This window comes from Gavialis gangeticus, unplaced genomic scaffold (assembly GCF_001723915.1).
Source record: "Gavialis gangeticus isolate Ggan-Ray unplaced genomic scaffold, GavGan_comp1, whole genome shotgun sequence".
Taxonomy (NCBI): Eukaryota; Metazoa; Chordata; order Crocodylia; family Gavialidae; genus Gavialis; species Gavialis gangeticus.
Genome location: NW_017728964.1, coordinates 37,495 through 48,742, shown reverse-complemented (window position 1 = coordinate 48,742; position 11,248 = coordinate 37,495). Strand labels below are relative to the sequence as shown.

The 11,248-nt window shown below is 42.5% G+C and overlaps 1 protein-coding gene across 5 annotated transcripts in view; it reads right to left on the bottom strand.

Annotated features, from left to right (window-relative positions):
• The window catches only part of MAP2K4 (mitogen-activated protein kinase kinase 4), a 133,522-nt gene that overhangs the window by 115,110 nt on the left and 7,164 nt on the right, over positions 1–11,248 (bottom strand). For 2 of the 5 annotated variants that reach the window (XM_019501856.1, XM_019501826.1), the window contains exon 2: positions 798–918. The exons of the other annotated variants lie outside the window; for them this stretch is intronic. In XM_019501856.1, coding sequence (XP_019357401.1) covers positions 798–918 — 121 coding nt within the window. The remainder of the gene's footprint in view (positions 1–797; positions 919–11,248) is intronic. 5 annotated transcript variants of the gene reach the window in all.

Below are 11,248 nucleotides of genomic sequence, written 5' to 3'. Positions count from 1 at the left end.
GGTTGCGCCTGAAAGCTTCCTAAGAACTTTTTCCAATGACTCAGTTGGCCTAATAAAAAATATCACATCTACTCAAAGAACCTTGCCTGGTTTTAGATTAGGTATACGGTTCTTGGTCATAAAAGACCATCACTTTCGAGAAAAAGTTTTGCAAAACTGGCAACTCAGGATGCCCCACTCTCTCTGGCATTGGTACTATCATGGAGGGAGTTTCCAGCTGCATTGACTCTGTCCCATTCAGATAATGCCACTAGAGCTGCCATTTTTTGAAGAACACAATTTTCCTACATAAATTAGGCTCTATTGACAAGCTTCCAGCAAATACCACATTACTGCATTTACCTGAATCCAAGACAACTTTGAATTTAAGACTAATCCCCCAATAATTAGATTCTATACTGGGAAAATTAAGAATGTATTCTGGTTTTTCGTGTATAGGAGCTGTTTATTGGAGGATCATCTTAAATTTGTCCCCCACTACTACGGCGGGGAAAGGAGGACAGGGGGCACGGGGTCAAGCTCCTGCCCCTTGCCCTCCCTGTCTGCTTCCCTATCCCCTGCTCCCTCATCCCTTTGCCTGCCCTGTTGCCATCTCCCAGCCCTCCTGATTGCCCCCATCCTCCTGCCACCTGCCCCCCACACCTCTTGTTCCCCACCTGTGCCTGACCCCTGATGCCTTACCCCCAATACCTGTGAATGCTTCCACCATTCCCTGCCCTCCCACACCTTGCTGCCTTCTATGACCTGTCCCTCTCGTGCCTGCCCCCTCCCACCACTTGCATGCCTCCAGTGCTCACCTCCTGCTGTAGCTCTTCTCTGGCTCCGGGGCAGTCAGTGGTGGTGGCCCCAGCCCTGTCCAGCCAGGCAGAAGCAGCAGCAGCAGCAGCAGCTCCAGGCCAGTCCAGGTCGAGGCTAGAGCTGAAGCAGAAGGTAAGCAGCAGAAAAGGGCATGTGGCACAGTGTCCACTGTGCTCCCTCCGAACCACACACACAGGTCTTCCCTGTACTCCCTGCACCCCCTTTTTGTGATCTCCCACCATCACACCCCCTCCAGCACATGAGCTCCCCTGGCCCAGGGCTGTTTTCCCCCGGCTGGTATTCAAATCTAAGAGGCTTTTTTTCTCTCAGGTTATTTGGAGAATCTTGGATTTAAGTAAATATGGGAGCTACAATGGATATCAATATCCCCCATGTGAATGGATTACAAACCATAAGTAACATTATCCCTGACAAATACAGTTTCTTTTTCCACTGCACTCCCCACTTTGCCTTCACACACAATTTTTTCAGATCTGGGGACTCCTTGTACCTACAAACGAATGGCAATGCCAGAGGCGCACACATGCCCCCTAATATATGAATATATTTATTATGAAAGACCTTGAAGTTCACTTCCTCCACAAGGACTCTCTCATCCCTAGTATACCCATGGTACATCAATGACATCTTCAGCATATGGACACGTGGGAAGAAATTTCTAGAGAAATTCCAGAATTTTAATAACTGCCACCCCTCAATCAAACCGACTCTTGTATAATCCACCCAGCAAATTAATTTCTTGAACACCACCCTCAAACTTTACAATGGCTACATTATCACTATAACATAACAGAAACCAACTGACCAGTACAGCTACCACCAATCCCTCTGACTGGACTGCACTCCTTAGGGAACTGGAGCAGGGATTCCTACACTTAAATTATAATACCAAAACTCAAATCAACAGAACCACAGTCACACCCTACTCTGACAGGCTACAGTACCAACTACAAGGACAAAAGAGTCCCTCTTGTTGTCACTTACAGCCCCCTGTTTGAACACCTTGGATACATCATTAATGCTCTCCAGTGCCTCCTGGAAAATGACAACCATTGCAAGGTAATCTTGGGGAACAAGCCTGTCCTGGCTTACAGGCATTCCCTCCCAGTCTCTCTAGTAACAGACTACCTACCTCCAATTCTTACTAAGCCACCAAGCCTTAATCAAGACCCAGACATGGGTCTGTATCTCTTCATCAACCCAGACTACAATATCACTGGACCAAACAGCACAGATGATACCTTACGTGGTTCATTCACCTGCTCTTCTAATGTCATATACATCACCACCTCCTTATAGTACCTGTCTGTTGTCTACATTGGACAGATAATGTGATCCCTATGTGAAAGAAAGAATAAATATCAATTTGACACTTCCCAAAAGACATGAAGGCCTGTGGCAAAACATTTTAACTTCCCTTGAACTAACCTAACCTCAGAGAAAATGTTCTTAAACAACAAAACTTTAAAAACCAACTGGAATGTAGAACTGCAGAACAAGAAATCACCCACAGACTGAACTGTGTTAACCACAGTCTCAGCAGAGACTTATCCAATTATCTGGACTAGCTTTTAACTCCCGTGTCCCTCGGTGGATTAAATTATTTCTTTATCATTTTTGATCTCTTCAACACATCTTTGCCTGTCTCAACAGTGCCCACTCCCCTTATCCTTTTCACCCCTTTTCCTAGCCTTTGTATTTAGTGCCCCTGTTCTCTACAAGACAACTCATAGGAGTTGATGAAGCAGACTGTCACCTACAAATGCATATGTGTTTCTGAATGAGTTAAGTCTGTCAGGTGCCCTCCCCAGCCTTCTGCCACACCAGGACAGTCAATCTAGCAGGAAAAGTAGAGGCTTTCACTTGGCGTCACTGCTTTTAATACACTGACTCTTATCTACAACAGATCTGAACTTCCATCTTACACCTTGCCTATAAGCACCCTACAAATGGGGAAAATGTATTCAGGTGTCTTTATACCATGAAGCACACTGACCCCAGGGGAGTAACAATTAACAACAAGATGAGAATCTTCTCGCACGCCTAGGGTATTTGTTTCATTTAACCAGATGTGCTAAATGTAAAAGCTAAATTGTGTCTCTTCCTGCTGTCAGGGAGGGACTACCTTTTCTAACTACAACTGCCCATTCACATCAGGTAACAGTTGCATTATTATAGTGCACTGGACACACACTAGACAATGTGATTCCTGTTTGGAGTAGAACTACAGTTATGGCAGCAGAAGCAGCGAGTGTCATTTACCAAAAGATAGTCCATTAGAGCAAAATGTATTCTCATGCTTAAAATTCACTATAACAGGAAATAACTTATCTTCAGCTCCCTTCTTCAGCTCAGGAGTTGATGGTTGGGCTTTTTGCTAATCCAGAAACTGCAGGAAGCTCTGGCACTTAGTGGTGGGAAGGAGGAATCTCAACATTTTTAAGCATGAGCTCTTATCAATTTAATTCTCTTGTGACTATCTGATAAATTATTATAATCACAATGAATATATTTCCCCCCTATTCTCTCCCAGTTTATTTAGTTTAAGTGAAATTTACAAAAGATAATGGTAACAGAAACATAGTTAACAGTAGTTGCTTTTTAAAATCTCATCCTGTGCGCCTTTTGCAACACTTTGTATAAGATCATATATACCACTGTCACATGTGATCATCTCTCATGAAATTCAGCCAGTAACAGAAGCAAGGGAGAAAACAAGAAAAGGTACTAGTACTGTTACAAAAGTAGGTATAAAATACAGGCTGATGCAGAACTTGAGTCTACTTGTACTTTGTCATAGAGTTAATGGTGTCCCTTGAAAATTTCTCTGACAAATTACGAGAGTGCTTTACATCTAAAAACCTGACAACTTATAAGAGTTACAGAACTGTGATTACTTATCTAACTTGATTTGCACATTCCTTCTGCACACAAGCAAGCAGCGGCTTACAAGGCAGAGGTATATTTTTAAAAACTATTTTAAACACTCATTTCCATTTTTGTGAAGTCTTAAATTATCTTTAAATACAAATACAAAGATGCTTCTCACATTTGATGCACTATGGATTCTTTTCCTCAGTCCTGAAATGCTGAAAGGAAAATTCCCTAATCTTCATGTGAAACAGATAATTCTCAGATCATCTTCTTCATTAGACAACACAAGTTTGTGACAGCAGCATTCCCTTAGAAAGAAAGCAGGTGCTAACATGGAATATGATAGAAGAGTTCCATGTAAACAGACATCCAAAGGAGGCAAAGCCAGTCCAACTGTTGGTTGTTTTGTGCAGCTCTGAAGTGGACAACATACAAAAATAATTTCACTTCTACTTTTTTCTTTTCTTTATAAATAGAATAAACTGTCAGCCTACAAAATTTGCCCCATAGTCCCTTTGGAAACACTTGTTTTCTATCTGTTCTATCTCATGAGTTGTCCATCAGTGTAAAGTCTAGGCATTTAACTTTTCTACACAGAATGTTTATACAAGACACAGGTTTACACCAAGTACTTTTTAAGCCCAACCAACCTATTGCAATGCTTTATGAGAATTTTCTTCAGCCCACCATTCATAAATTCATTAAACAGGCAAAATCTTGAGCACGCTATTGAGAACAGATCCTGGATGAAGTAGGGATATCAATTCTTCCAAACTCAGTTCCAGAAAGAACAATAAGTAAAGTTAGCCGTGTGAGTCTAAAGTCAGGTAGAAGGTATGGCAGAGTAGCACCTTAGAGACTAACTGGCTCAGAGAGACATAAGTTTTCATATGCAACAATTTGCTTCACTGGATACAACAAATGGACTCCATTCATAACATCTGATAAAGGAGACTTGCCTGCAAACGCTTGTGCCTCTCTGAATCAGTTAGTCCTTACAGCTGTAGTTCTTAACCATTTTAGATTCAAGGCACCCTTTGGAAAATGCCAGCTCTTAGTTTTCACCCATTTTTTGACCACAGGAAAATAATGGAGTAATTCTTCTGTTGCAAAGAACTCTAAAAGATCACAGTAGGCCAGAATGATTTTATCACTATGGATTACTACTTGAAATCTCTGGATTTATCTTGTGAGTCACATTTGTACACTTAACAGTGCTAACATTTTGTGGCACCCTGTGGCATCTTTAAAAGGATCTCAAGGCACCCCAGGCTGCCACAGCAGCTTGGCTGAGAGTCACTGCTCTAAGGTGCTACCCTGCCTTTAGAAGGAACAGTGATAATTAAGTCAGTATATAGACTCTTAAATGTTTCCTTTTCCAATATGATAGGGCCTAAGGAAGCAACATGAAGATTTGCATGCCAAGCCTTTAACAACAATTTTTGTCAATTCACTTAGATTACTGAAGATGAATTTACTTTTGCTTGGTCTTCCTCTCTCTGACAGCTAAAAGTAACTTCACTTTTTTCCTCTACTATCAAACACAATCAGCTTCACCTTGACCAGTCTAACACCTATTTAATTGTGCAATGAAGTGAACAGAGTCCCCTTTAGCTCACTACATCCTAAACTACATAGTAAGTAATTAAATTCAACAGTTTTACTTTTTTCTCCATACCTCATGTATTTCTTTGGTATTGAAAGAGGAAACTGTACCAGACACTTCACGAGTCAATAAGTACTCAATTGTCTTTCACCTGGCAGAAATGCCAGGGTTGTGTCAGTCCCCAGGACAAAAATGGGATTAATGCTACAACCTATAACCAAGGTATTATTATTTAAGATAATCATTGCAAAGTCAAAATTCCACCCATGAAATATCTGAGTTTTGACTTCCGTGATAGAGGCTGACTCCCTCCTACTGTAGAAGCAGGCCACCATTTCCAGAATAACTGAAAGAAAGATCGTATGGTCCTGAGATTAAGGTTGACGTCTGAGAGTTAAATGGTCCAGGTTCATTTTGCTACCTCACCACAGAATTCCTAAGATACAAATGAACAAATCCTCTAGCCTTTATGACTCAATGCCCCATCTACAAAATGAGATATATACTTCCTTAACCCAGTGCAGTTTATGAGGATAAATAATCTGATGACTGTGAAACACTCAGATGCTGTGGTAATTGGAATCAGATAAGTATCTAAAATCAGATTACAGAAGATTTGGGCACCTAAATATAAGTGACCTGATTTCCAAGAATACTGTTCATCCCTGAATCCCACTGAAGTGAAGAGGCTGCAGAAGCTCAGCACCTTTGAAAATCAGTTCATACTCCTCTGCCTAACACAGATTTAGAATCTTCAAAGCTTTGTGACCATGAGAAAAGATAATGTACAGGGTATCTTTCACTTGACTGGATGTCCTGGACAAACCATCTCTGGAACCATGAACTGTGCAGTGGGCAATATCTCCTAAAACGCAATTAAGGTTATCCAGTACTTTAGCAATAGGTCTAGATACTAAAACTATTACAAGTGATAATACCTGCTAGTATCAGAGAAAGGCCATAACTCCCATCAGTTTAGTTTTGTGACACTACAAAGAAACCGTAAAAAAACTGAACAAAGGAAGTCAATCAGTGCACAGCTAAGAGCTAGAGATATATGGGGCCAGAAGAAAGAAAATAAACCAGAGGATGTTGTTCAGTAAAATGGCTGCTGCCCTAGAAAAATGGGGGTCCTGTGTTTTAGCCTGAACCCTTGCTCCCAATGGGAAAGAAACCTCCACACTTGTCTCAACCTACTGTATCCAATGAATATTTAATGCAAGGTGCAGTGGCTCAACTTCAAGGCAGTGGCTGAAGAGCTGACTAGTTAATCCCTAATCGTATAGACTAATAGTATGGGACCTGCCTGTGGAGTAGGATCACAAAATGTAAGCGCTAAAAATAGCAGTTATGTGGCTGCATAACTGTCATTTGGGCATGTAAAGTGAAACAGGATTCTGCACAAAGTGCTACTGAATGTGTCTAGGCTAAAAAAAAATGCACTTGCAGAACAGATATCAAGGGTTACTCAGTTTGCTATAGGACTAATAACACTTATGGCAAATTGTTGCCAGCCTTGACCACTTTCAGGGGGCTTGGGCTAAGCTACAGAAGTTTGGCTCACAGACAGCTTCAAAGCCTGTTTCTGAGTGACCAAAGATTGAACCTTTGCAGATGTTACAACTAGCCTGGTTAGCAAAAGAAAGAAAGCATTGCCATGTCCAACTGCTAAACCTACAGCGAGATCAAATTAAACACACTAGGGGCCCATCTATAGGAGATAAATGCACAGTAGGCTAATTCTATGGCAAGCTAGTGTGCCACGGCCAAAGCCATGCTAATGTGCAGTAGCATTAGTCTACTGTGTATTAACATCACTAAAATACTGTACTTGAGAAGGCTCTAGGGCAGGGGTGGGCAAAATGTGGCCTGCCAGGCCATTCTATCTGGCCCATAGGGCCCCTAAAAAAATTTAGAAAATTAATATTTATCTGCCCCTGGCTGCCTGCCATGCAGCCCTTGATGGTTTGCCAAAGCTCAGTAGGACAGAAATAATTGCTGGCCCCTACACTAGGGGGTACACACGGGAATGCAGGGATGGAGCACCACCACGCATCATTCTCTGCTACTGCGCAGGTGCTGCCTGCCCAGCCAAACATGGGGGAAGCTCGCACATGCGGATCAGCCACCACTCTGCATTCAGCCATGCTCTACCCTACCCCTTCCCCCACTGCGTCTGTCCACTGGGGGTATACTGATCCAAAAAGGTTGAAAATCCATGATATAGATATACACGTATACATAGAGCTTAGCTTATTTAGCTAAGTTAGTATTTGTTGTAACAGGAACTCAAGTGGGAGCCCTGTTACTGAGATAGTTTCAGGCAAGGATAACCTGAGTATGCACCCTGCCAGGTAAAGGGGGTTACACATCAGGGGAGGGGCAGGATGATTAGCTCACCATGGCCGGTATAAATCCAGCAGCAGGGCAAACACATTTCGCCTTTGGGCACTGGAAGACGGACGAGGGACCATTGCGACCGTGGAATGAGGAAGAAGAGAAGCCTAATCTGTGATCTAGAGGGAAGTCAGGACCTCAGGACTCCGGACAACACGGCAGGTTGCTACAAGCTGAAATACTCCCCTGGAAACCACAACTACTCCGGTGAGTGTGGGGAAAGATGGCGGGGCTCCGGGAAGTGGTCCAGCAGGGAACCCTGAGAGGTAGAGAGTCTCTGGGATGGGGCTCAGGTGCAGGAGCTAGACGGGGCCACCAGCTTATTAGGACAACTAAGACGCCAAAATCAGCGATTCAGGTGGCGAGGGAGCAGCGGGGGCAGCTCCCAGCACAAGATGCAAAAGACGTGGGAAACGCAATCTGTCCGTAAGGCATTTAGCACCAGAGACCACAGTAATTACAAAGTGTTCCCCAGGCTTCCGGCACTGAGTCTCCTTATCAGCAGCATGAAATGCCCTCGCTAATGAGGTAATAGCGAGGATACTGTTACAATACAGACTCCAGTTGTGGAAATAAAGGCTACTCTGTGCCAGTTTGCTACCTGGGTGGCATTGGTGATTCCTTGTTCTGATATCATCACTGAATCTCTGTCCTTTTTCCTTTCTAAGTCGTGGCAGGCAAGTCCAGAGGGAGACGAAGGTAGGCTTGACCCCCTCTCACAGTTGTGTTTAATATAATCAAATTAATTAAAAATAGCCTTTTCTATATTTATGCTGCTGCTTACATAAGTTGTAAAAACAAAGCAACCTTGTCAATGAAGTCCAAAAACCAAGGCAAAAATAAGAGAGGACAAGTGGCAAGCAACATTCCACTATGATGGGGGAAGAAGATAAAGAATTTTCCCTTCTAAGACTGTATTTTCACAAGGGTATTAATCCTGACTGATTGCCACTTCCCAAGAGCATAGAACTAACTGATTCCTTAGGAACAGGAAGGCATTAGGGCAGGCAGGATGGAGGGAGGGACGAGCAAGGAGAAGAGGAGGAGCAAGGGGTAAGGAAAGACTAGTACCTCTAGCTAGTCTGCTCCCTCTCCCAGCACACCAGCTGCAGAGAGCTGGGAAAGCTCATCGCCTGCTGCTACTGCTCATGGCTTCACATGGGCTGTGGTGTCTGGTGGGGCTTGCCTCTGCTGCCTCCTTCCCCGCAACACCCTATCAAAAACCACAGGGAGGAGCTCCCAATAGCAGCTGTGTCCAAGTGGGTCCTCATAAGGCCCCTGTCTCCCTGCACTGCTCCAAGCAGACAGCTGCAGGTCCTCCCCCATGGCAGGGCAGAGCAGCTACCAGCAGGTGCCCTCCCCCATCCTCACTACAGCCTAGGTATGTGTTATTAGGTAACCTTTTAACCAATATAATTGGAGGAGCTTAAATGGATAATTTTAATACTATATTTAGATCCCTAATATCTAAATCACTACATTTAAAATTATTCTCCTAAATTTATTTAACTGAACAATTCCTTTCTAAAAACTCTAATGAGAGCCAGATGTAGTGCAGACAAATGCTATGCAATCTCCTTCTACACAGGGCTGTCAACCATGGCTCACAGCAGTCTTCTTTATATTACTGTTACTTAATCTTTAAAAAAGTAAATAGTAATAGTAAAAAAAGTAAATACTAAGCATCACCTGCAAGTCAAGGAAAAAAGATAAAAAGAAGACTCCCCTATTTGAAAGCTTTTCTAAGCATCTCAGCCATGAAGCTGGTTTAACGAAAGATATGACCAACAAAAATTCTTGCCTCTTGCAAGTCAAAGGAAGTAATTTTTCCACTCTGTTTCAGCACAAGTAAGACCTCACCTGAAGTATTATGTCCCTGTTTGGGCAGCACACTTCAAGAAATACATGGACAAATTGGAAGAGCGCAGAGGAGAAAAACAGAAATGATTAGAGGTCTAGAAAGCACGATCTACAAAGAAAGGTTGGAAGAACTGGTATTATTTAGTTTAAAGAAGAGAAGACTGAAATGGATTTGATAACAGTCTTCAAATACCTGATGGGTGATTATAGAAGATGGTGATAGAGTATACTCTGTGGCCACAGGGGCAGAGCAAGGAATAACAGTCTTAAATTACATCAAGGAAAATTTAGGCTTGAGATTAGGAAGGAATCTCTTACTATGAGGGTGGTTAAGCACTGGAACAGATTATATACAGAAGCTGTGGAATCTCCATCTTTGGATGTTTTTAAGAGCAGGCTAGATAAACACCTGCCTCAGATGGTTTAGACATGGATCCTGTCTTGAGCAAAGGGTTCAACTGGATGACCTCCTAAGGTTGTTTCCAACCCTATTTTTCAGTGATTCTATAACTAACAAGAATTTGGGTGAGTCAACTAAGTTTATTTGACATGTGACCTAAATCCTGTTTGAATACAGAAGATAAAAGCATGATCCGTTTCATTAGAGCTCTACTTATAAATGATTTAGAAAGAGGAATTAAACTGACTGTTAAATTCAGCAGATCAATAAGTTATAACCAGCTAATAACCATCCTTTATAGTTATTTTTAATGGGCTAGGTTAGCACAAGCACTAAGGCACATAGCTGACAGCCCGGAAGTCGCAAGTTTGAGGCCATAGCAGAAGTACTCATAGTGCAGCCTATCAGATTCCAATGAAATCTGTGAATTCTGCTAAATACCTTAACACAAGGACATGAAAAAGGAAAGGAACTATTTCTAATAGAGCCTACCAGTGTGCTTATAACAATCTGTAACACATCTACTACTTCTGTTTCTACCATACAAATAATATTAAATATTTATCAGCCCTGAGTAAGATAGTAATATAACTTTAACATGAAGTGTATTTGTAAAAGAATTGTATACTGCACATAATCTCCACTATTTGTCTGCTTCAGGAACTCCATTCAGGATACCATTTAACATGTTTAAAGTTAAATATGTTGTGCTCAAATGATTTCCTGAATCTGGATAGATTTAAGAAGACATTTGAACGATTTCTTGAATTGGAGCTTCATCTATCACTCAGATTATCTACAGATTGTGTCTTTCTAACAAGAACTTTATTCCCAAGGAGCAGAAAAGTTCTCTCTCATGTGTAGATGAGCTCCATCTGATGCAAGAAGTCCAGGAGCCGACGAGAGGTAAAGTGCTGCTCGACCTGGTACTGGCAATGGGGAACAGCCTAATCAGCGACCTAATGACTGAAGGGAAGCTGGGTGACAGTGACCATGAGCTAATCACCTTCACCATCCACCGTAAAGCTGGCAAGTCAGTCAGCAATACAGAAGTCCTCGACTTCAGGAAAGCTGACTTTGACAAGCTCAGGAGGCTTGTCAGTGAGGCCCTAAAGGACCACAACCCAAAGGGAAGGGGAGTTCAGGATGAGTGGTTGCTCCTCAAGGGAGCAATCCTGGATGCACGAGCAAAGTCGATCCCATCTTGGAGGAAAGGCAGCAAAAGGGCACAGCAACCCCCATTGGCTCTGCAGGGAACTAAGGGACCTCCTGCGTCTAAAAAAAAAAAAAAA